Source organism: Pseudopipra pipra, chromosome 20 (genome assembly GCF_036250125.1).
Source record: "Pseudopipra pipra isolate bDixPip1 chromosome 20, bDixPip1.hap1, whole genome shotgun sequence".
In the NCBI taxonomy this organism is placed as follows: Eukaryota; Metazoa; Chordata; class Aves; order Passeriformes; family Pipridae; genus Pseudopipra; species Pseudopipra pipra.
In genome coordinates, this window is record NC_087568.1 from 1,991,525 (window position 1) to 2,017,742 (window position 26,218).

Sequence of the window (26,218 nt, forward strand, 5' to 3'; positions counted from 1 at the left end):
CAATCGCTCTAATCACAAGAGCTGACTGAAGTTATAATAAGACACAAAGAATGAAGGCAGAAGGAAACAAAACAAATCCTTTGGAGGAACAGCTTAATCACAACCACAGCACCTCCAGCTCAAACAGGACGACACAATTCAAAACAGCACAATTAAGTCTGTTGTGATTTGGGCTCTTTTCCTACAACCTGACAAACCCAACACCCGGTGCCACCGTCTCACTGTAGGTGCAGGAAGGTGCAACTCTCATTTTAATTCCTCTTCCTTATCAAATTTGGCATTTCCAATTACCCCAGAAGCTGGAAATAATCTTATATTCTAATGTTTGAATATTTTTAATATTATAATACTTTTTAAAGCATATGTGCAAACCCATCAGCACCATATGCCTTTGAGACGCAGGGACTGTGTGATTCCACACACCCTGGGGCAGCAAGAAAAAAACAACTAGAGAGAAGAGAGAAAAAGGGAGGGGGGCAAAACTGAGCAGAGTGTTAATGACAGCAAAATCCTGAGCTCCTGTTTTATTAAACAGAAAGCAATGATGCAAATCTCGTGTCTGGAACTGACTCCCACACCAATAATGTTCACTCGCGGTGAACCCACAGGATAAAGTTATAAAGGTAAAAATTCAGCACCATGGAAACACAATGGAGATGGAATTTTAAAAATGATATATCAATAAATCAAGCTGGGTGCATCACCAGCAGCTTTCTTTGGAAGAGTCCTGGCAGCTCCCCGTGTTTTCCAAGCCAGGAAAACGGGGAGCAGGGCTGGGCAAGCACACGGGGGTGAAGTGGGAGGGTCTGAGCTGGGCACTGGGAGAGCACTGGTGTGACTGGAACTGAGACACAACCCTGCCTCCTGCTCTCATCCCAAACCCACACAGAATAACCACCACAAAGACAGATCACAAGAACCAGTGAACAGATGGGGTTATTTTTATAGTTCCTCCACATCTTTTTGTTTTAGATCAAGCAAAGCTCGACTCCAGAGGACATGAGAGGACATCAGACATTTTTTCACCACTCATAATGAGGGAACTGCCATAAATAAGTTCTTGCTGGGAGCACAAATGTGTAATGCAGCTTTTCATACTGGGTGTCCATGTCTCCTGGTGTATCAGGGATAAGCTTATAGGTATGAAACTGGGAGTAAATCCTTTCCACCAGACGTGCCCTTATTCTGAGCTTTAGAATCTTAATTATTTTTTTTTATATTAAACTTAATTTAATTCTGAAATTAGGTTTGGGGGTTTTTTTTCTGTTCTTGCACAGCATGTGGAAATACTCTTTTATTGAGGCTCCACTGAATGGATAATTAGTAGTTTCATTTGTGAACCAAGCAGAGCTGTGCCAACACTAAGCATCCTATTACAGCCATAAATTTACCAAAAAAAGGGAGTTTACCCATTTCTACAATTACCAGTGTTAGTCTTAGCTTTCAAAATAAAAGAGAAACCTGTTTTGGGCAGCATCTGATACTGTTTGTTACCAGGTAAAGACACCCAAGTGCACATTTCTACTCTTCCCTTTGGAGAACACGACTGCAGGAAGCTACACCAGGAATGCCCAGAACAACAAAACACTGAGGGGGAGTTTAGGAAGAAGCCCAAGAACAGCAGGAACACCCTGAGTGGTCTCCTGGCTCTGAATCAGGGAAGGAAGGGAATTTCTGTACAGCTTTGACCTCTATGGATCAAATATTTTTCATCTGTTCAGTGTAAGAGGCACGGGCTGGAAGTGTCTGCAGCCTCTCAGACACTTCAGACACCACTCATTTCTGTCAGCTCTTCTGATCTGGACTTTGGAGTTCTCAGTTGCTCTCCTACCATGCAGTTCTGCTCCTGCCAGGGCTGATGAAGGGCTCTGTTCAGGAGCTGACTGAGCAGATGGCCCCTCTGGAATTCCCTTCCCCAAAATGTGCATTTCTAGGATATGTTGCCTGCACAGGGTCTGTTTTGAATTTGGGCACATGGTAGGCAGGAGAGTGTCAGCACTGAAGGTGAAGACACTCCCAAACTTAAGAGAATTTTGCAGAGTTAACCTCAGGCAATTATATTCTTGTCAGTTTATCAACCAACAAAGCCAAATTCTGTTTCCATGACAAAGCCCAGCTTGCTCTGGTCAACCAGACCCACCCAGGGAATCCCAGGGGAAGGACAAAGGAGAGCAACAGCCTCCAAAAGTCTGAGGAGCAGGAGAGATGGGAACTTCAAAGGAAAACCACACTGGCTTGTTATCTCTGGCCCTAGAAATGCACCCAGAGATGGACACGAATCCTCCCTCTGTTTAGGGGAGTTCAAACCCATGACTTTGTTCAAGTGGGTGAAAAATCCCTCAGCTTCTCTTTCTCCATTTTACTTGATGAATCTCAGGATCATTCCCAGTCACCCTGTGAGCCCCCAGGGACAGATCACAGAATCATGGAATTGTGAAGGTTGGAAAAGACCTTTAAGATCAAGTCCAACCATCAACCCAGGCCCACCATCATGTTCACCACTAAACCTTGTCCTTAAATGCCACATCCACACATTTTTTTAACACTTTCAGGGATGTTGACTCCACCACTCCCTGGGCACCCCATTCCAATGCTTGACAACCCTTTCCACGAAAAAATGTTCCTGTTATCTCATCTAAACCTCTCCTGGCATCTGTAAAAGCAAGGAATCACTGCTTGCTCTGACTGATGTTTCCCTAAAACATTATTCTGTAGGGATAAGGAAATCCCCTCTATATGTAAGTGTCTTGGAATTAGGATAAAACCCAAAAGAATGACAAACCAGCTGCAAAACCACTGATATCCAGTGATAACTGGCAATGGAAACTCCAGCCCTGCCACTCCACACACTGTGGTCAGACCTGTGCTCTGGCAGCTGGAGTTAAAGGGTAAACATGGAGACACAGCACTTGGGATCATGAGAGGGTCTGTCTGGGAGCCAGGCCATGAAGCAGCCCCGGAATGGGAGGAACAGTTCATGTTGGAAGTGCTGCTTAGCAACACTGCCCTGGACTGCCAGACATTAATCAAATGTGCAGTGTCATTGGAAACACTCAGCTCAGGCCACTGGAAAAATCAGATGAAGATGCACCCACGTCCCCCAGGTCACCAAAGGGACAGTGTGGGCCTGTCAGGTCAGCAAAGCTGGAATTACATCAAATGAGAGGCCCTGAGGGTTAATTATGGATACGGCAAATCTTGTCCCTGTGAAAATCAGCGAATCCCAGAGTGAAGGACCAACACCAAACACATTCAACACTTCTCATCCCTTTCCCATCTCTGGCCAATAAAGGATTGCTGCCCAAGCTCTGTTTTTGTAAGGATTTTACCTATCTTGTTGAAACTGTCTCAGTCATGGGATCTTCTCCCACTGCCCTGGAGAAAGAATTCCATGAACTGGCAGCTCTCAGAGCCGTGCACACTCAGGACATTTTCCCTGATACCCAGCTGAATGATTCTTTACAGAACTTCCCCCTGTTCCTTTTCTGCTCTTTTCTACCAGGGGAAGATCCCTCTCTCAGCCTGTGGAACACTCACTCTCAGCCAGCTCACCCTGACCAAGAGAACTGTAAAAACTTCAGGCAAGCCAAGGGCTTATGAGAAAACCATGGAAACCTGAGGAAATCTCGGTCTGGATTCTCCAGATATCACTGATGACTTGCATGGAACATGGACAGGGAACAGCTGGGACATTAATCAAGTCCAAATGAAGGAATGCCACTGCCAGGGAGAATCTGGAAGGCAACCACAGTTCAACGGCCATTGTTATTCAGGGATCACCTGGATTCTTTTGTTCTGCTCAAACAAACCTACACTACTCTGGATTATTTGTTCACAGCTCCATAATTATCAGACTGTCAACATTTCATACCCAAACAAGACAGATAAATATTCCTTTGGAAGGCAGAGAAGGGTAATTGAGCAATCAGGGATGAACGATGCGGAAACAGAGACACGGGGAGAATGCAGGGAACCCTGAGGAACAAAGCCAGGGATTCACCCAGGGAAAGCAGGGCTGGGAACAGCCAGGATGGCAAGGATGGCACCTGAGGAAGGATTTCAGTGGGGTGGAACAGTTTCCTTATTTAACTGGCACAGTGGAGTCACCCAACCCAGAGGACAAACTGTCCTTACACAAAATTCCTTTGTCTTTAGGGAGACAATCCTGCCAGGAGCAGAGCACCTCCAGGGCAGTGCCAGCCTCACAAAGGGGAACAGACCAGGTGACACCTTGCAGGAGATGTTTGACTTGTGGTCATCCCAAGCCTCTGCTTCTCCTTGGATCATCAAGGAAAACCTGAGGGAACATCCCAACATCTACGGCCTCTAGGAGAGAGTCATTCTTACTGTTATTTATGACAAAGAAAAATAAGGCATTTAACCTTAATGGTTAAATCAAACTGGTCTTCATGGAAGCTTTGGAGATTGAGTTTCATCCAGCCAGGAAGGAGGGAGAACACCAAAACCATCTGACAGCATGCCAGGGTTGTTGAGACTCCGTTTGCCTTTATCATGTCATGCAGGGAAGCCCAGGATGTTTTTGGTGGAGATGAACTGTCCCTCCTCAAAGTCTCCTCCAGATCCAGCAGATCCACAGCTAAACCATTACTCAGCACTTTGAAAACAAATCCTTTCCTTGTTTATTACACAGTTTTAAGTGTTTGCCTTTCAATAAGTGCAGTGGGTTCCACGTTCAGTCCCCCCCCACTGTTGACACAGGAGATCGATTTTACAACGGAGAGCAACAGATTCCAATCAGGCAAATATTCAGATCTGGAGAGAACAAGTGCTTTTTAAATTAAAAGGGATAATCCCCAGCTGACAGAAAATTATTCACGCTCCTATAAATTTAAACGCCAACAATACTTTTTGTAGCATAACAATGACTTAAACACTCCATATCAGCTGTGATTCATTACAGGCATCCTGCTTCCAACACAGAGTTGGGATTTAACTGAAGATAAGGTTTCTAGGACATGGTAGCAATGTCTGTTTGGATGTTTGGTGAGCCCACTGAGGCATGAAAAACAACCAAACTCTGCAAAGGTGGATGGTTTCTATCATTCCCATCAGATTCTTTATAGGGGGTATCCAAGGGAAAACACCTGCAGGTTCTTCAGATTTCAAGTCCTGGAGTGGAACTGTCCAAAAGGTCCTGCTGGCTGTGACAGGTGATTCAGTGCAAGAGCCATCCTGAGCCAGGATCTTTTGGTGCTTTTGCCATGGGCTAAAAAAGCCCAGGAGCTGCACCTTGGAACTGTTTCTGCAGGGCAGCACTTCAGCCCCAGCGGTGCTCAGTCCCTTTATACCAGCTACAAAACCTGCCCAGGAACAGCTGGGATAAACCAACCTGCCCTTCTATTTCAGGGGGGGGGAAAAAGGTATTTTTTCATATAAAGCAGATTAACTCCTTTCCCAGTATCAGACAGGAGAAGATGCCTTTGAAAAGACTCCAGGGGCACATCCAGGCTTCCCGTGGCTCCCCAGGAGGGGGAAACCAGGGTGTGCAGGTGGAGGTGGGAGAGCAGGGAGGAAACACTGTCAGAAGAGATGCTTTGGGCAGGTCACAGAGGAAATGAGTTTGAAGGCAGAGCTGTCCAAGAGATTTGCTACACTGTCTATGCACAGATAAGCTGCAAAGCCAGGATTACTCCTCAAGTGCTCATTCCTATGCCAGCAGTCCTGCCATCCAAAGACATTGCTCCTGGTAAAACAGGTATCAGGGCTCTCCAGGATGAGCAATAAACACACAGGGGAGATGAGAAACTATCTCCATAAATCTCTTTACATTACTGTGCTCTTTTAAAGTCCACTTTTGCAATGATACAGAGCAAAGTGTTTCATGAGGGTGTTTTATCCCTGCTTTCCCTACTTTGATTTACGGCCTCGTAGCAGCACGTGCATGTCATGTTGTATCTGCTCATCAGGCATCTTCCTGCTCACTTCCACCTGAAACCTCTGGAGCAGAGCAAATATTGGAGGAGATAACCCCATTTTCCACAATATTGATGGCCAGCTTTAAGTCTACAGCAAGGTATCAACATCAACCTGCTTCATTTTCACTGACAAATCTTGTGTGCTCTTAAGTAACACATTTTCCACAAAACCAGCTGCCAGGCCAATAAATTTTAAAAAGCAGTTGGTAGATGATGTGTTTAGAATAAAAAATTATTATTATCTTTGGAATGGAGGGATTCATTGTGTAATTCTGCAGTAAAAGTTACTCACTCGAATATGAAACTCATGTTTCAGGCAGATGCTCTTTTGGCTCCAAAGACTTTCCCCACAATTCTGAAGCTCAAATTGGAACATTTGTATTCAGCAATAATTACAGCTGCAATCAAACAAAAATGTTCACTTTTGCAAAGGTTGGGGAATACCAACTGGAATTCAGATGACACATCAGTCCTGCATTTTTTCCCAGTCTGCCTCCCTGACTTCCCAGACATTGTGCAAATACTGAAGTTCATTTGTCCCAACCTAAGAGTTTAGAAAAATGGTAAAAAGGAGGAAAATTATGGTGAAAGGATAAATCTAACACACATGTGACACAGGAGTTTCTCCATCCCTCAGGACACACAGATAGAGAATTTTTGAGTAGGAAAGCTGAGAGAGGAGGAATGAAAACCAATGCAGGACTACTCCCTGCTAGTTTTTTTCCACCTTTACTCCTTTCCTTTTCCTCCTAAGCTCATACCTGGCATCTGATCTTTGGATTGAGGTGGTGAAGAAGGTGATGAGAGGCAGCAGGAAACTGCACAGGTGACAATTCTGTTTCCTAAAAGACTCACATTGAAAGATATAAACCAAAAAGAATATCCTTCCAGAACTGGAGGCAAAAATTAAGTTTCATTGCTGGTTTATCCCTCAAAATAATAAGACAAACACTGCAAGTGACAGATCCTATTTTGGGGCCTTAGCAGTGATTATTTCTTGCCTCATTATTAGCAGTGGATTTACTATCTTTAAAGCAGAATTTTGTCACCCAGCAGGAAAGTTCAATTCTAACAGGCAGATTTGAGTGTCACTCACTTATTCCTTCCCTATTTTTGACTCAGTTGCTGATTATCAAGGAAGGCTGAAGGCAGGGCCAGGGTGCTGCCCCTCAGGCCCAGCCAGGGCCACACCAGTGGGACCATGGTCTTGTTTCCTAGGAATGTATATGAAGGGATCCTCCTCCACCCCTTAATAATAGGAAAACCTGAATTACTATTTGTAAATCTTCAAACAATCTCCATTTGACAGGCAGGTACAAGGACCAGCTGGTCCAACCTTTCCTGGCAAAAGCACAGTCAGGACAAGCTGGGCCAGCCCCGTGTCCTGCTGAACCTCAGGAGTGTCCAACACTGGGGAACCCACCCCTTCCCTGAGGAGATTGTTACAGTGATGGATTGTTCTTACTGTGACAGTTTTCCCTCTTGTGTCTAATTAGCACCTCTCCAGGAATACCTTGTCCCCATCACCCCTCGTCTTTTTTGTAAAAAATCAAGTAAAAGTAACCTTGAGCTGGCTCAAGTGAAGCAAAGTGACCGTGATCACTCACTGCAGCCAGGTCAGCCTGTCACCCCACGGGAATTACAGGGATGTGATCTGGCAAGTGGCAGGAATGCAGGCAGGGACAAGGGCAGGTCGTGCTGAGCCCTGTGAATCCCTCCCGCGGAACCGCGCTCGGGATACACGGAGCCGTTCAGGAAATAAAGACATGATTAGTTCTGGAGCTCATCTCCTTGGTGCTTTGAAGAACGTTGCAGGGAAGATATGATCCACTGTAATTATGGAGGGAGATAAAGACAAGAAAGCTGCTGGCAGAGCGCCAGGCCCGGGAACACCTGAGCAGCTCAGGGAAGGCATCGCGGCTTTCCCGGCTCCCTCTCCAATTCTCCTCGCTGCCTGAGCCCTGAATATCCCTGTTCCCTGGGAAAAAGGGGTGTGGGGAGGACAAACACAGCCTATTGCTTATCACAGTGCAGCGCTGAGGAGAAGTGACAGCATGGAGGAGAAAGGGAATCTTGTTTCCATGGTAACCAAAGTTTGAAAAAAGTCTCCGGGAATCGCTGTGGTGCCACCTCGTGTGCTCACACCCAGAAGTTATTGAACTGCAGCCTCCCGAGCCCACGGAATCACCCCGGGAGCAGGGAATCAGACCTGCTGTTCCAAGGAGCTGCACTTGGTTTGGAACAACAGTGTCACCACCTGGAGAAACAGCCTGACGTGAGGCAGCACCAGGCTGGGGTTTGGAGGGGAAGGAGGAACCTCCCAAACATCCTCCAAATGCTCCAGCTCGGCAGCCCTGCTCCCCAGGAAGGGCATGAGCTCTTCCATGGCTGTTAAAGTTCAAAGTCAGACACTTCCAGAGGGGCAAACAACACAGACAAGGTCACTTCCAGCTGGGATGGCCACCCCTGACATGATCACATCATTATCAAAGTACTCAGGTGCCACGTGAACCATCTACCACAAGGCAAGTCCGAGAGATTATGGCCCAAATTATGGTCTAGTTTGGCTATTAAGGAGAAGTGTTTAGTCCAAGTGAGAAAAAATATGTCTCAGAAATGAATTTAACACTTGGTAGAAATGTATTGATAACTATTCAGGGTGAACTGTGGCAAGGACACACATTTCTATGAATTCCACTGCAATGAATTCATTATTTCAGATAACACCTAATATCCACGAGCTAAAGCAACCCTAATTCCCAAATGGGCAAAGTTCAGAGATGAAGGGCCTCATGAAATGGGCACTCCTGCTCTACTGAAGGTCTCCAAGAGATTCAGACAATACCTTCCCCTGTTTGACTTGTTCTCTGCAAGGACAGTGTCAGTGCCACTGAAAGAGGGAGAATGGAATGTGTTTATTATCCCACCTTTCATATCTGCAGGACAATTCTTTATCTGTGACCCAGAAACAAATAAAGGGAGCACTGTCACGTTGAATATCTTAATGGCCCTCTTTGCTCTGTGCTACCAGCAACCTGAGAGTTTTCAGTGCCCGGAGGTTTAAACAAATTGAAGCTTTTGTTTGTTTATTTTCTGCCTTTCATTCACTCCCCAGCAATGAAACCAGTCAGCCCCAGTCAGCCTATCAATTAGTCCAGGCTGTTTGCATTTGGGCTTCCAGGGAAGAGATTGAAATGTTACTGATTTTTTTTCTTGCAGTAGTTTTGAAATGAGCATTTCTGTTCAAATCATCCTTTGGACATGGAAGTCTCTCAAGAAATTATATGGATCCAAGGATGTTGTTGAAAAATCCAGTGAGAGTCTGAGGTTGTTCCTCTGTCTTTGTGGGGGGAATTCAAACAATTGCAACAGATAAAAATCCAACAGAGCACCTGAGTGTGTATCAAACTGAAATTACCACCAAAAATGCCAAACAAATACGTTTTAAAGGGCAAAGGCCACTCAGCTGACCAGTTTCAATAATTCTCTCCATTTTAAATGATGCCATGAGTTGGTTTTGCTCCTTACAAGATGACCAGTAGCACTACTGCACAGCCCCAACTGTTCCAGGTGGATTTTGAATGATGGGAAAAGGGATTTAACCATCCCATGCCTTAGTTTCCCCATTTATTTTAAGGCATTATGATAAATTGCAACCCCACAGTGCCTGCAAGCCTGAATTCATTCAGATTGGCAGAACACTTTAACAGCTCCAGATGAAAGGTGCTACACAAGTGCCAAGTACTATCACTGTAATTATCATTCAATATACACTGATCAAAAGAATGAAAAGTGAATTAGCATTTCCTATTAGCCCTACTTACTGCCTAAATGTTAAATATTCCTCCCATGGGCTCTCTCCATGAAAACACACAGGAACTGGTGGTATTTCTCATCTGGCTCCAACACTGCTTCCCCAGGAGGGGAGGGATGGAGGGATCTGGAGAGGAGGGTCAGGAAACCAGGGGAACAACATGGGTTTCTCCCACAAAAGGTTGCTCAGGGACAGGGAGCTCAGAGCTGCTTTCTCCCTCCTTCCTTTCTCTTTCCTGCACAAGGATTCTGCCCCAGTCCCAAGGATTTTGTGCCATTGGCCTCCTTGGGACCCTGAGCCCTTCTCTGAGCCTCTGGCTTTCACACAGCCCAGAGGAATCGCTCCAGTGTCCCCAGAGAAAGTGCAAACATCTGGAATAGCTGAAGGAAATCACTGGAATTGTGCTAATTTAGCCCCACTGCAGGGCCAAGACACTTGCTGAAGTGTTTGCTTCCCCCTTTCCCATGTGAGAACTAAACAGAATTTGACTTTATCTTCCCTGGAAGCACAAGCTTCCCTGCTCATCCACTGCCCAGGCCCCGCATAGGAAGCAAACTCTGAGTCTCTCCCCGGTCCTGAACACTTTTGGTGGTGTTGGGGCACAGAAATTCAGGGATTTGTGGCATTCCCTCTCAGAGCTAAACACGGGGCTCTGCTCTGGGTGGATCCTCACCCTTGGGAGCTGACCCAGCTCTGTTAATTCTGCCCTCCAAAGCACTACCAGGTCATGTCCCATCCCCTCCTCACCCACAGCAGGGCCAGCCCTGCCCTGTCCCCGTGGAACCCTCTGCTGCCCCAACCACATCACTCTGAGAGCAATCAAAAGCAGGCCAAAACCCCCCAGAAACTACACCAGGATCACCAATACCTTGAAAGAAAAGTGGCCTCAGAGTGTGAATTAAGCTGTTGATGAGCCCTTATGCTCTTCCTTTCTGTAGAACTGTCCTTCAGACAGCTGAGAGAGAGACCTCCCTGGAACACACTCGGTTCAAAAAGGGAAAAAATCCATACCCTGCCTTGCTGAGTCCTTTGCAGTGAAGCAGGTCAGAGCACCATGTCTTTTATCCTGTCAGGCCTGTCTCCTGCTTGATGCACATAATAAATCCACAGTGGTTTGACTGCAGCTCTGTGCTGAAATGTGACAATCCCTCCTATCTCCTTCCACGCTTCCAGCACTCCCCAACTGCAAATTCCAGGTTTACTTAAAAAAAATTTCAATATACACAAGGTCAGACTCAACAAATTAAACATATATTTACAGTTTCAGGTTCATTTTCCAGTCCCTGTGCTATGCAGCACTGAGTAGGGGAAAAAGATCCCCTTTTTTAAAACAGAATTTATCTTTCATGCCTTAACCAGAATTTATCCCTCGTCTCGTGAAGTACAAGCAAAAATTGAAGGACAAAAATACCCACAGATTTATGTTAATAAGATGACTTAGAAAAATCAGACAGAGGGTTCTAATTTAAATAACAAGCAATTAGAAATTTGACAATATGGGCTGCTGGCAGAGAAAGGAAGGAAGCCAGGCATGTCTGCCCTGGGAACAAGGACTGGGGAGGCCAGGAATCCACTTCCTCATTTTTACATTACAGCATCAAGGTGGAAAATCTGTAATTCTCTTGAAACTGAGGAGGATTTCAGAGGAGTAATTAGGAGTAGCTCAGCTCGTGGTTAACACCAGGGCTGGGAATTGGAAATGAAGAATTTCAGCTCAGGACACATTTCTGGGCTTTGGTGCGTGAGCAAATCAGAGTTATTTAAGTTTTCCCTCCCTCGGTTTTTGCAGCTGTGAAAGGAGGGTGGTGAGAACAAACCCCCTTTGTGGAGAGCTTGGAAATGCACCAAAAAAGATGCTTAAGGTACAAAGTCTGACTGCTGGTGCACCTGACAAAAAAGGATGTGACAGCAAGATCAGCCCTCCCAGTTGTCACTAAACAGCCCCAGTGAGACTGGAAATCACTGCAAATACTCCAAATGACCTCCTTTTCTTCCAATCCCTAAAATGCTCACAAACCCAAAGCAAGCACGTCCTGTTCCTGAAGTGGGGACTGCACTGAGATCCATTCTCCAAGTCATTTCCATATTTCTTGCTGCCACTGCCACTGGTTCTCCCGAGTCAGTTGACAGTTTGATGATAATGGTTTGATGTTTATATATCAGTGGTGATAATGTTTCTGCTCTCCTTCAATCCAGGCCCCGTGGAAGGGACACTTTAATGTGTGCAGCCACAGCCCAAAATGACAGTAATTTTCCCCTCGAGCTGCAATGGTTTGGTAAACAATTACATTTCAATTAAAGCTGGGTGATCACACCCAGGGAAGGGCCATTCCACCCTCCACATCACACAGGAGGAGAAATTCTCCAAAGTCAAAACATTAGAATATAATTTACGTGACTGCTTTCAGAAAAAAAAAAAAAAGAAGAAAATTAAAATGGAAAATGGTGTGTCTTATGGACAGGCAAAAACTTGGGGAAAAAAAATCCTATCTTGTCCACAGCAGCTTGAACTTGGATCCCATTATTTAGGATTATGTTCAGTGAAGAGGAATGGCAGAAGGGCTCCTCACTTTCATCTCTCCAGGAGTTTCCATTTACTGCCATTAGTATTTAATACCTCATTTATCAAGGATTAAACCCAGGATGGATGGAGGAATGCCACGAGAGTAGCTTAGGATGTATCACTGCACACTCAGCTGTGTGCCAGCCCAAAGAGGCAGGAAAACTGCAGGAGAACAAGGCCAGTTCCAGGCAGGAGGAGAACCAACACCTCAGAAATGTCCCATTTCTCTGTGACTATAAATGCTGCATTATTAAAGATCCTGAAAAGCAGAGGAACAACACATGGACCATGAAGGAGAGTTCCTGCTCCAAGACATCCCATCCCATGTGCAGAACCACAGACACCAAGCAGGTGATGAAGGAAATAATAATGGGAAAATGAGGAAAATCTGGGAAAATGATCCTCTTGGCTGACAATGAACCACTGGAGAGTGTGTGTCCAGCACTGGGCTTGGCCTTTGAAACTTCTCTGAGAATTGTTTCCTTCCCAATCCAATTCACACAATTCCCTGGATTGTGTAGCTTAGACCTCCAGTGTGTTTTGGTTTGAGGGGTTTTTTTTTGGTAGCCAATGTGGCTTCAACCACAAGGAGCACAGAAATGGTTTTGATGGTCCTGGTGATACCAGAACTGAGGATTAAAGGTCTGGAGACAAGAAATCCTAAATCCTATCTAGTAAGAGACAGGATACAGATGCTTCCTCAGACACAGCTCTGGGGGAAAGGCAGAGAGGCATTTTCAAATATTTTAAAAATATTCAGAGTACACTTTACATTGATTCCCTCTGGAAGGAGGGTCCTTGCACAGCCAGTGAGGTGGAGTAACAGCAAGGAATCATTCTGGTTTCTTCATCCAATCACTTGGTCCAATTTTTCTGCACAAGTTCTTCGGCAATTTGGACTTTGCTTGGCCTGGGATATTTTCCCAGAAAACCAGATAAACCTGGCTCTAACAGAAGGAGTCAATAGATGGCAGTGCTTGATGGGATGGGAGAGAGTCCTCACTCAGGGAGCCTCAGCAACCCACCCCTGCTCGTGATTCCCCTGCAAGGTGGGCACAGTGAGAGGATCTCATCAGCACTCAGCAGACTTTCCCATCCCCTGGTCCCTGTGCTGGATAAAATACCACACAGATTTTGGGTTTAGCCCACGTCACACCTCAGGTTGTTTGGATTCAATGCTCCTCTCTATTCCTTGAAAGGCAAATTCCAGCCAACCCAAGGCTTCCCCACCTCCCTTGGGCACAGAGGAGGCTCCAGCACTTCCCCTTGGTCACATTGGTGTCTCCAGCACTTGAGATCAGCAGCTGCTGCCAGTTGTCCACTGACAGTGGAGACAACTCTGGGTCCCTGCCTAAGAAAACACTTTTACTGACATCTCATGCTAAGTCAAGCCTTGCCTTTCTTTTCCTGTCCTTATATATTGACTTTTCCTGAGGTCTCTCTGTTCCAGGGGCAGGATGGTGATGAGCACAAAGGATTCCAACAAGGCCACTGAACTGCAAAGCTGCCTCCTGCACACAGGTTGTGAGGACAGGGAGTCTCTTCCACGAGTGTTTGTGATGCAAGAAATCCAGAATTTCCCTGCTTATATTTAAGTTTTATACCTACACACACCAGATCTAGTTTCTACAGATGGGATGTAAAACACACTCCTGGTTCTCCACTCACAGACTAAAACCTGGGCACTGCCCTTGTTCCTCAGAGCAGGAGCAGGGACCTCTCCCAGGAGTGTTCACTTGGGTTAGTCTGGAATCCATTGCCTGCCTCAGATCCTGCAGAGCTCTGGGATCCCAGAAGTTAACTGAGGGATTTACATGGGAAATAATCATTTTACAGCATAACTGGGGCTAGGGAAGATTTTTTTCAAGTTTAAGAAGCTTAATTAAAAATTTTGTTTCAGTAGGAGTAAGAACAGCCAGGTCACATATTAAGATACAGGAATCTCAAGACTTGATTTCAAGGTTATATTCTATAATTCAAGAAACTACCATGAGCTCCTGTTTTCCAAAACCACAATGCCCAATTAACTGTAACTTGCCTGGCAAACTTCTGTAAGGGAAGGGAGCTCCCAAGGGATGTTCCTGAATTTCCACCCTAGTTTTGAAATGAAAGAAAGCAACTGAAGAGTTCAACACTGCCAAAACAGCTGAAGCCAAGGGCTTCTGAGCTTCCCAGTCCCCTGGAGACTCAAGAGCAGAAGGATGGAGATGTCAGGGAAGAACAATCAGCTGTAAAATATGAAAAAACTTACAATCTCCAAACCTACAACAGCAGGCTCCAAAGCAATAATCCCATTCCCACTAAACTAAGGCACTAATTACTGTTCCCCGTGGCTGGAGTGGACTGACTGCTAATGTTCCTCTGCTTAATGAAGGGAGGGGAGGGAGAATGTATTTCCTAAGTCAGACATCTGCTGGAATCTGGGCAGCCCTAAGAACTGCAGGAATGAACCATTCATGTTAATGCAGTGACATCCCCGGGGCTGAGCAGCAAAGAGCTGAGGGGATGGTGGATTTTAACTGGGGGAAGGCAAAGGCCATGTGTCACCTGTGTGATGACTCCCCTTGTTTAACCCACACAGAACGACAGAGCTGCTCAAAGCAACCACATCCCACGTGTGTTCCACTCCCAAGGGCTACAACCTGCTTAAAGCTGGAGTAACTTCTCTGAAAAAAAACCCTAAAAAGCAGGATATGCACCATTGGAAAGGAATAAACAGCATTTTATTTCCCCTGACTAAAAGTACCCTTGGAAAAACACTTCCAAATCCTCTGTCTTGTGAAGAATCCACATTTTCCCATCTTTTCTTTTCCATTTTTCATCACCAAGTAGTGTGCTGCTTAAGGTCCAAAGACACTCACTTACTAAGCTAGATGGGTTCTGATAGTTGGAAGGCACAATTTATAGAACTAAAATCAACTCCTTGTCCAAGCTGTGACTCATTCACCAGTGCAAATGTTCTCAGGTGAACTGGGTGTGCTCAGATTTTTTTTTAGATTGCACCATTGTCTTTCCTTTGAAATTCTGGTTCTGCCTCCCTGGGTTTGTTGTGCAGCAGCTGAGCCTGTAAAGAAGGTGTGGCCTGCAGAGAAAACCTGTCTGGAGCAAACCACCTGCAAGGCCATTTGCCTCTTCTCTCAATAAAAATACCTGTGTGCAAGCTGATTATCCATGATTTCCTCTTGAAAACAGGACCTGCTGATTGCCTTGGCTGTGGCTCTTACTGGGAGCATCCACCTCCAGCTGTGGATATTTTATGCTTGAACTTATTTTTTTTAAATTCCTACCTAGATTTCTCTTTTACTATTCCTGAGGTTACCCTAAATGTTACCCAGAAGCACGTGGTGACTTCAGCTGGTTACAGAGCCCCAGATTCTGTTGCACTAACCAGAGATGTGTCCAGGCTGAAGATACATTAGGAAAAAACCTCCACAAACACTCCCAGCTGCATCTTTGTTGCCCACTTTTAAAAATCTGTTTTGATCTCACCACTGTGCTTCCATCTGCCAGCTTGGTGTACTCCTAAATTAAATCATTCCTTGGATTTGATATTAGTTGTTAGATAACACAGCCCTTGGGGTAAGAATCCCTGTGATCCACTCTAGAAGTCTGCAGGAGTTAGAGAGAGGACTTACATCAGTGATAAACCCACTGTGCACCTTCCAACTAAAGGAGAAACAAAGACTTTTAACTCACTCCAGGGCTGGTCCCCAAGGATGACAGGGACTGTCTCCTAAAGCTGAGCCAGCCCAGACTCCTGAGTGGGGAGAGGAGTCCTGTGCTCAGACTCCTCACTCTGCTCCAGAACTGGGCTGCAACAGAGCCAGGGCTCAGCACCAACAGATCCCATTCCTTGGGTCCTTGTTGCTGTAAAATGGACACAGCAGTGCCCTTCCCACAGAGCAGCCAGACCCCCTGTGCCCTGTTGGATTTTGGCAGCACTGTCAGTCCTGTCAGTGGAGCTGCTCCCTTCAACTTCCAAACAATCCCCACTCTTCACACACAGCAAATGAGGGATGAGCAGAGCACCTCAGGGCAGAGGGCTGGAAAGACATGGCAAATAGCAAATGGCTCCTCTGGGCTCCTGCTGGGAGAGGATCCCAGGCTCTGGGGAACCACAGCTTGGCAGTGTCCTGGGAGCTGATGGCAGGTTTTTCTACAGGAGGGTTTCCCTCTATAGGAGGATGAGGACACTCTGCAGCTGCAGGCCAGTAACTACATCTACGAGTGCACTGCACTGGCACTCACCAAGGAAACCTCTCCAGGAAGGTCTCCCAAGTGAAACAACTCACCCACAGCTGCTCCAGATAAAGCAACAAGACCTGAATGTCAACCAAGATATATGTCACAGTTGCTAAGAGCATCTAACACCACCCCAGTTACTTAAAAGTAAGTCATCAACCAGTTTGACTGCAAGTGAAACACTGCAGCTCTTTTCTTGGGATGAGCAAGTTCCTCTCCCTGGTGGCAAAACCCCACGACACTCCTTGGGATCCTGTAACACTCTCTAAGATCCTGTAGCACTCATTAAGGTCCTGTGGCACTCATTAAGGTCCTGTAACACTCATTAAGGTCCTGTAACACTCATTAAGGTCCTGTGGCACTGACCGTGACCCGGAAGGGCGTCGTGGCCGCGGGTTCCATGGTGGGGTTCTTGTCCGGGATCCCGCTGGGCATGCTGCGCCTCTGCCCGCACCTCTCCGGGGGGGACTCTGGGGAGGGAACACAGAACAAGGACAGTCACAAACCCAGCAACACAGGAGCAGCCCAGCAATGCCAGCAGGTCCCACAAAACGTGGCTCATCTCCCTTTGAGGTGCCCTTGCAAACGAGCCAACACGGCGACCCCGAGGATTCCGCTCTGGTTTCTGCCTGGAGCAATGTTCCATCAGCAAGACTTTCACCTTCCACTATTAGCATTTTTTATACAACTGTAAGCTTCAGATAATGCCTGACAGGTTGGCATTATCATTATTTCCAGTCTGCAGATGAGTAAACAGAAACTGCATTGAGCTGAGCAGGAATTATATGCAAAGTACAGATCCGTGCACTTGTGGATCTGATCCTCCTCAGGGAAGCTGCTAATGGGGTTAGAGGCACAGGATGCTTAAGTTACCTCTCTCATTCCTCCAGCAGTTTGCTTTGGAACTAGAAAAAAATTACTAAATCCTGCATTTGCTAAAGTATAAAATGAGGATAGGAATACTCACCTCCTTCCCCGGGAGCGAGGAAGGAAGGGGGTTGAAAAGGCAAAATTAATAAATATGCCCAACACTGAGGAGGAGAAGATGTTTAGAAAGTTGATAGGACAAGTCAGCCACAGCATCATGAGGTGGTGTTTCCTCAGTTCACAAACCCCCTTGGAAAGCACCATGGAACTCAGAAAAACAGACTGATTTCCCAAAGCATTCCAGAGTCCTCCTTAGCCAAGCATTTCCATGGAGGTTGGTCCCTCAGCAGGGTTCTGCCCTCACCAAAGCCTGCCAGCACCTGGGATCTGCAGGAAGCAACCAGCACTGGCAATTCCAGCCAGCAGTTCCTGAGATGTCTCTTAACCTATTCCAAAAGAGCAGGCTGTGACATTCCAGCCCCGGACGGGGTGAGGTGCTGGCTCAGTGACATCTTCCTTGGTTGCCACGTTACCTGGATGAATCCCAGACAGCCAAACCCAGCAGTTCCCTGCTTTCCCAACCTCCAGCTGAGCCTTCTAGTGCCTCGGCCACTTCCTCTGCACTTTGAATGTCGAGGAGGCCACAAAGTCCTTTGGTGTCATCTCCTCTCACATTCAGGCTCCCACCCCATTCCTTTGAGCCTCCTTTTGTTTCGGGCTGTCATAAAAAACTGCTTGACTGCAGCATTTTGAAAGTGAGCTCGAGATGACAAGGCAACTGGAGAAGCTGCTTTGCATTTTCTTAATGGCCAGAAAAAAATCACCATTTGTTTAAAGCAATTCTCATACCTGGCTGGGAAACAGGAACGATGGGATGACGTGAAAGGCAGAGACAAGAAAGGGCTTTCCCCAGAGGCACTGAGCTGTGCTCCCCACCCAAACACTGCCCAGCACTGAGGGAAAGCACTGCAAGGGTGTCCCAGCCCCTCAGGGCTCGGCCAGAGCCAGGGCACAACTGTCTCACTCCGGGTGATCCCCTCGATGTGATTCCTCTCCCAGCCACACAGGTCAGAGCTCTCCAGGGAAAGGGAGAGTGTGCCATGGCCCAGGGCTGCTCTGTACCCAGGGCTGATGGCACTGAAGTCACAAACTGTGCTCTTAACCTCTTACTTCACCGTTAAAACAAACCCAACAGAGCCAGCAAACACCTCGGCCTCACCCAGACCAAAACACAGAGCTGGGTTAGGACCTAAAGCCTTCTCTGAGTGTTAAACTCGTGGTTCATAAAATGTTTGGAGTCAAATCTCCCTTTTAGCTTCGTTTGAGCACTGTGGGTTTCACTGCAGGAGAGACACGTTACAAAACCCTCTGTAAGGCACCAGAAATAACCAGAAGGAGGGTTGGGTGTGGGTGTTTTGGGGGGAGTGTGGGGGGAGCTGTTTGTTTTAAAGGTTAATAAAAATAGCTTACAGGTAAATTAGTAACTCCTAACCACCAGGAATGTACAGCAGAACAGTTTCACACAGGGAACAGGATGAATACAGAAAGGTTTAACTGCCCTTTTCACTTCCTCAGGGCTGGAAGCTCAGCCTCAGGGTCACCCTGCCCTGCTGCCACAGCGAGCCCACGGCCAGTGGCCACATAAACGGGTGCTGAAAGGCAATAATAAAAACTCTCTGGAGTCACTGGAGGCTGACAAAGAAATGTCTTAATTTACAGCAGAAGAGATTTAGGTTAGCCATGGGAACAGTCCTCTCTTGTCATGGACAGTTACACTCTGGGACTGATCATTCCCAGACAGAGGTTCAGGTACAGCGAGCTCCCTTCCCTCCCCTCTCCTGGGTCACATGGATACCAGACATTTCCTGGAGTTCTTTCCAGACTTATTTTCTGCCATTTCTGACAAATTTGCCCACTTGTGCAAGCAAACTGTAAGAGATCAGATTCAGTGTCTGACTTCAGCTTTTTCTTCATATTTAACACTTCTTCCTCCTCTCTGGCTGGACAGGTTTTGTGGCCAAGGTCCTGCCCTGACCTCAGTTACAGCCTCTTGGATATTGTAACGCTTCACATTTGATAAAAACCTCGACCATTCCATGGGAACACTGCAAGGTTTCCTTAAGGAATGTCTGCCATCCATCTGTATCCCAAGAGAAAGGATTCCATGAGGAGGAACAGTAGCACAGCAGGCAGCAGGGAATGACATTCCCAGAAGCTCTTAGTTTTATCAGACAACACCCTCACCAGACAGGGAATTTCTCTGTAAGCTCCCCAAATTCCAGGATTACACCTCCACATGCCCATTCCTCCGCTCAGCATCAGTGGACACAGACACACAGTATCTCAGAACACAATCTGTCCTCCCAAAGCCCTCAACCTGATACAAACTTAAAACCTCCAAATCTTTCTTTTATGACCCAGAGGCCTGAAAATCACCGCAGTAACAGTCTGGTAAAGGAGGATTAGAGTGCAGGAACACTGGCTCTGAAAACAGATTCCTTGGGTGCGGAGAGGAAAGCCAGAGGTGCCAATGTGCAGACAGGGATGCCCCTGGCAAGGGATGGTTTCCAGTTCTCCACCATTTCCACCAGCCCACAACAGAACACCCAAATAAAGGCTGGGATATGCAGGTGAGCAGTAAGAAGTTTCCTAATTAATGCTGGACAGCTGAACCAAGCAGGTCCACCTAAGTATGTCACCTGGCCCTTTAGAAGCTCTTAAAAACCTCAAAATTGGACTGGGAAAGGTTCAGAAGTGACTCTGAGGAGGACTGAGTCAATTCTGATGGAGATTCTTTATTCCTTGTCTAATCTTCTCCTCATTGTTACTGGCATTTTCTCTTCTTCTCTGAACTTCCCCAAGGATCACTTGGCATTTCTACTCATGCTTTACTCTCACCCTCTCTGCTGCAGAACTGTGCTCCTGTGGGCTCTCCCAATTCTTTTCCAGGAATATGTCCTAAATGTCCCCATAAGCAACAGGTTCAGTGTCTGCACAGCCCGGGGCTGTTCTGGGCTCATCCACATCATACAACACAGGAGCAAGAAGAAACAACCACCAGGGCTTCCTGCTTTCCCAAATATTTACAGGAGGCTGGAAATGGTTTGCGTTTTCCCCCAGTGCAGAATAAGATCTTCAAAGAGAAACTTCCTGGAAATTATCAATCCCCTGAAGCCTCTTCCAGGTTATCCCACATGGCTGGGCCAGCCCAGTGTTTGCTGTGCAGGCACCAGGAGCTTTTTTAAGTAGCCAGAGTTGAAGGTATCCCACTTCTCCAACAGGATACACAGCCCTGCAAACACTGCACATTAATTTAGGACCCGGGGCTTATGAGTATTTCTGAAGCTGTTTCTGTACAGTAATAAACACTTTTGATTTGTTGACTAATTCAAGGTGTTGGAACTGGCAGGATAATTAATCTTTCCTCCCTGTTTTTCATGCTGTGGAATCATTACAGAGCAGCACAGGGATCCCCCCAAGGCTTCAGGACAGCAGCAGAACAGGCTATGAGGAGCCCCTGGCACCCAAACTCCTGGTTAAGCCACCCACCATCAGTGCCTTTGATTCACCTTCTCAGACACTGCTCCCGAGTGGGTTGTTACGTGTAACAAACACACAAACTAATATTAACACTGTTTACTTTGCACTCTGCAAGTGAGGTGTTTCTACATTTGCATTACCTGCTCCTGTGAATCCCAGCTAGTCCAAGAGATCACCGGGATTTCACTCTCATTACTGGGAATGAAATCCATTAACTCCTTCTGTTTGTTCATCTCTCACACACAATTCCAGGGATGAGCCAGTGGGAGAGACAGCAAGAAGAAAAGCAAAGAGAAGCAGCTGGAAGGAATAACTGACAAGCAAGCACTTCCCAAAGAGTGGACTTCCCGATCTGAAACTGCTCCAGCTCCAAACCAGAAAGGGAGGGACAACCTGAGGGAGAAGTCGGGAGGAGAAATCATCTCCCTGCACTCACCAGAAGGAAGCTGTGCTGGCGAGCAGCGCTCATGCCATGGCACTCGGAGCCAGCCAGGAGCGGGAGAAGGAGAGGTGGTGACTTCATGGGAGGCAGAGAGAGAGGGAGGTATGACTGGAATGCCAGAGCAGGCAGCGGCACCGGGACGCACGGCAGGAGGGCAGGGTCCTGCTCCGGGACGTGCTGAGAAGGGAGACTCTGGAGGGCAATAAACCTTCACCGGCTCATCCGGAGGGAACGCAGAAAACTAAGAGTCCATCAGAAGCCAAGGCCGGTGGCAAAGGTCCCGCGGGCAGCCCTGCAGAGGTCAGGCTGGCTCCAGAGATCCAGCGCAGCTGAGCTCCTCCTGCCCGGCCCTGCCCTGCCCCGCCGGGCACTGCCCGGCACCTCCGGCTGCCCCAGCGCTCACCGGGGTGGAGTTTCTGTGAAACCAAAGGGAACAGGAATTACCGGTCTCCTGCTCATCCAATTACAGCCCGTGAATTAATTTTATTGCTTAATGAATTTAGGTGCTGTTCCCCTAATTTCTGCATTATCTAATAACTCCTTATTACAAACTCGGCAGAGGGGAGGAGGAGGCGCAGTGACAGTGATTTAACAAGGCTCACGTAGCACTTACAAATTAAGAACAATCCCTGGAGAACACAGATTGTAGTGTCTGAGTGACTCCAGAGCCTCAAGAGAGGCTGCAGAAAAATCAACATTTCAGACAGCTCTAGGTGGCCACATGAGGCCAGGAGGAGAGATGGATCTTTCATCTGAATCCAAAGGGGGATTTAGAAGCTGCTGTTGGAATAGAGACACTTTTAAAAAGTGGAACAGACAACAGAAAGTAATAAATGCTGAGCTGAGCCAACTTTCCTCTTCATGAGGCTTGAAGAGCTGTGGGAAGTGGAGATACAAAAATGTCTGATTTCTAGTGGAATAAGAGCAGTTAAGAAGCTCAGAGGGATGATGAAAACCCTTCCTGCTCCCAGCAGCTGGACCAGGAATTCACCTGCCAGGCCACCTTTGTGGTTCAGTTACCTGGAGAACTGTTTATTGGAACATATCTCCCAATGCTGATCCTGCAGCAAATTCCACTTGGTCCCTTACAGCAATGCTATCACCATTATGCCACACAAAATTACTAAAAGCCAAACCTTTATCAGGCAGTAAAATAGACTTTTAAGTGAAAATGGTCACGAAGCAAAAGTTTGAGGCAGGGAATGGTGCCCTCTGAACCAGCAGACTCATCTGAAAGCAAAGCCAGTGAACACAGGGAGGGTGTTCCCCAGGTTAAGGAAAGCTGTGCCATCACCACTTTTTATTTCAGAATAAAATTATTTCTTTCTGCATCTCAGAATCTCTGGCTCAAACACACTTCTACAAAGCCCAGCAATCCCACTGGCTGTACCCACAACTCTTCCATGTCAGAATCATTGATTCCCTCCCCACTCATTTCATGCTCTAAGCAGAAATAGTTTCACATTTTCTCATGCTCTCACGACCTTCCCAGACAATTAAGGACACTGTTTACAGAACTACAGCTTGGAAAAGAACCTCTCCCTCATCTGACCATTTACACAGAGAACAACAACAACAACAATAAATTGGGGTCATTACTTGCCTTCTGTGCTACACTCTGGCATAAAATACCTGGAATTAAACAATTGGTTGTATGCCTGTAGCTGATGTTCTCCACAGTGGCTGCACCAAACAGACCCAGTTCTTCCCACTGCCTTTGACTCCAGAGTCACAAACCCTCCACGTTCAGCGTGGTGGGCAGGATGCCATCTCTGACTCAGCTGTGTCCCTGCCTAAAAGCACTAAAGGGCACGTGAAGCACCACTCCGAGCCACCCAGCCCTCTGCAGCTCCAGGAGCAGGGCTGGGACAGTTGTGTGAACTCAAAGAGTCCTTTTAGAAGTGGCTGCAAAACAACAACAAACAACTCCCGGACGGTATCAGACCACATCGGTTCCCTCAGCTAAAATTTATGAGCATCTTCTCACCAAGTGGGACTAAGAACTTGGGGAAGAAGAGCTTTTTCTTTGTTAAAGAGTGATTTGAAGTGACAGTGACCTTTGGCAGTGCACGCTGTGCACTTTAATGGATCTCCCATCAGCTCCGTGTCAGGCTCCCGGATATTGTGGATTTAATATTCCTCATCCTGCTCCCGAACAAGTGCTATTAATGGCTCTTGAATACAGCACTGAAAAAAGCTCTGCTATTTTTCTGAGCACTTGATATGTACCTATTCCTCTGTTTTCTCCAGTATTACCCACTGAGGGGACTCTTCCCCCAGCAGAAGCTGAGGTGTGCAGGCAGCAAAGGCACTTTCTGCCCTCTCCTCTTGCCTCCCTGAGGGCTCTGCCTGCCCAGTGTCGCAGCCCCTTCTCTCCTGGGAAGCTCAGGTGGGATTTCCACCTCCCAAATGGGGAATAAGGTGTTCCTGTCCTCTCCCAGCCGCGGGTTTGGGGCTGTGGCACAGCAGCAATCCCGCTGCCTCACTAGATGGAGCTGGAGGCCCTTGGCTGGCCGAGCACACCCAGCACCGCCCCAGCTCCTGCCCCGACACGGCGCTGGGCTTTCTCCCTGCAGTGCTTTATCTGGTTTATCCATAGTTAAGAGGACTTTCCCTGCTGTGGAGACACATTCCTGCACTCACACCCCTGGGGTGCCCCGGCCAGGAGCTGCCCCTGCTCTTGCTGACACACCCAGGGCAAGTCCTGCCCCAGAGAAATCCCTGGGGAATATTCCTTCCCTGAGGAGACAGCTCAAGCAGAGCTGCCAAGGAAGAACTATTCTCAAAGGGCAAAAAAAAAAAAAAAAAAAAGGAAAGGAGAGAATAGCACAAATTATGAAGGAAAGCTGAGATAATTCTCTACATGAGGAGTCTGAAAACACCCACAGCAACTTCTTGGTGCTACAAAACTGAAGAACAGATCAGACCAATGGACAAAAGGCACAGCTGCAGGTCCCAGACCTGGTGCCAGGGAGGGAACATAAGGCATCCAGAAAATGACCCTCCCTCTCTAAAAATAAACAGCAAATTCTGCTGATCGAGCAGCCTTTATTACAAACTCCTTTTTACTGCCTGGTATTTTTTAACTAAATATGTATATATATATATATATTTGGGTTTTTTATTCTTTATTTATCAGTCTCTGAAATAAAATATGTATGATATTTATCTTTCTCTGGTATGAGAGCTGCACGACAAATTCCTCTTTTGCTACAGGCATATCATGAGGAGCCTTTTCTCCAGGGTAAAACTGAAATCAAGCTCAGACTTCAAAAAGGAGGAAGAAACTGAAATTCTAACGTGGTTGGGGGCCAGATTGTGGCACTGTCAATACCCTGGTTAAACTGGAAAGGAGGATAAAGTGAAGTGGAACATGAGCTTCCTGCCATGTGATGATCAAGAGCAATGTGGAGTGTGGAGAACAAGGAGTCAGCTCTGGGGAGATTTAAATAAGGCTCATCCATCCTGCCCAGATCCTGCACTGTTACCAGGCTGCCTTCCACAGCACTTCATCCACAGAGGAGAAACTTCCATGCCCTGCAATCCCTGGCACTGTCACCTGGATGTGTCACCCAGACACCTCAGCCAGGACAGGGCCTGGCTTTGTCCCTGCCATGAGGTTTGGGGCTTTCCTAACAGCTCACCTGGCCAGGTGAGCCACCAACCAGGCCAGAACAATTTATTTCAGGTGTAAACACCCTCAGTATTAATGAAAACTTCACCCAGTTTAATTCCCAGCCCATTTTTCCAGCCAGGCACAGTGGCTGTTGGAACAGGTCCGTGCTGGCAAAATGCAAATTAAATAAATAAATACTTAATTTATAAGCATGATTCATCAGAGGTTTCATCTTCTCCAGCAAAGAAACAGATGTTCCATTGATGGCACTTCATTAGAGAGATAAATGGGGTCACACACGTATCCCTGTTCACATCCATCTGCATAACAGACCAAACATTAAGGCTGGAATTTCTCTTGGTACATGTGGCTCTTCCATCAGCCTCCACCAGCCCTAATACCCAGGGCCAATTCACCCAACCCACACTGCCTTAACATCCAGGGAACTTTAATACTACTCAGGGAAGCAGAAGGTTGGGATTTAACACTGGCTATTTAGGATACAGTTTCACTGGAAACATGGAAGAATTCTGGATCTTAACTAACTGGATGGCAGCAAAATACAGTATCTGTTCTGATGATACAGTGACAGGAGGGTCTAACCACTGCTCCTCCTCCAGCTGCAGTTACTGAGGGGTAGGGTTAGGGATGGGGATGGGGTTGGGGATGGCTGGGAGGGCTGCTTCTGGCTTTCCAAACATTTACACAGGAGGCCTTGGAGCTCCCCTACCAAACACAAACAGGCCTCCTTCACTCTGATATGCATTAGATAAAGATAATGCTTATCAAATGAGTGTCCCCTCCTTGCCACTGGGATTATTTTTTGGAGGTGTCTGCCCAGGTGTTGTGCCCAGGCAGGGGTGCCAGGTACAGCAGGGCTGCACACCTTGGCAACAGGCCCCGTGCCTGTGTGCCCAAAATACTGCTGGGAGTCCCTCCTTCCTCACTGCTGCTCCTCAGACACCTTCCTTCCCCCAGGAATTGCATCACAATTACAACTTGTGGAATGTACATCCTAATTTATTGTGACTGATACTCCTATTTCCTTTGGGGGTGGGTGTTTCTGCTCCTCTCACAGAAACCTGCTCTGCAAACACACAGGTGGAGCTGCACACACACACTCAGTTCTCAAGCAAACAGCACCAGAGCCAAGCAGAGACAAAAACCATTAAAAAGCAGCTTTGTTGTCACTTCCCAT

The 26,218-nt window shown here is 46.9% G+C and overlaps 1 protein-coding gene across 11 annotated transcripts in view; it reads right to left on the minus strand.

The window, feature by feature from the left end:
- The window catches only part of DAB2IP (DAB2 interacting protein), a 199,668-nt gene that overhangs the window by 105,704 nt on the left and 67,746 nt on the right, over positions 1–26,218 (minus strand). For 10 of the 11 annotated variants that reach the window (XM_064676617.1, XM_064676616.1, XM_064676619.1 and 7 more), the window contains one exon: positions 16,922–17,025. In XM_064676617.1, coding sequence (XP_064532687.1) covers positions 16,922–17,025 — 104 coding nt within the window. Of the gene's footprint in view, positions 1–16,921; positions 17,026–21,398; positions 21,418–26,218 lie in introns of those variants that run through there. The other variant, XM_064676625.1, reaches the window with a different exon arrangement.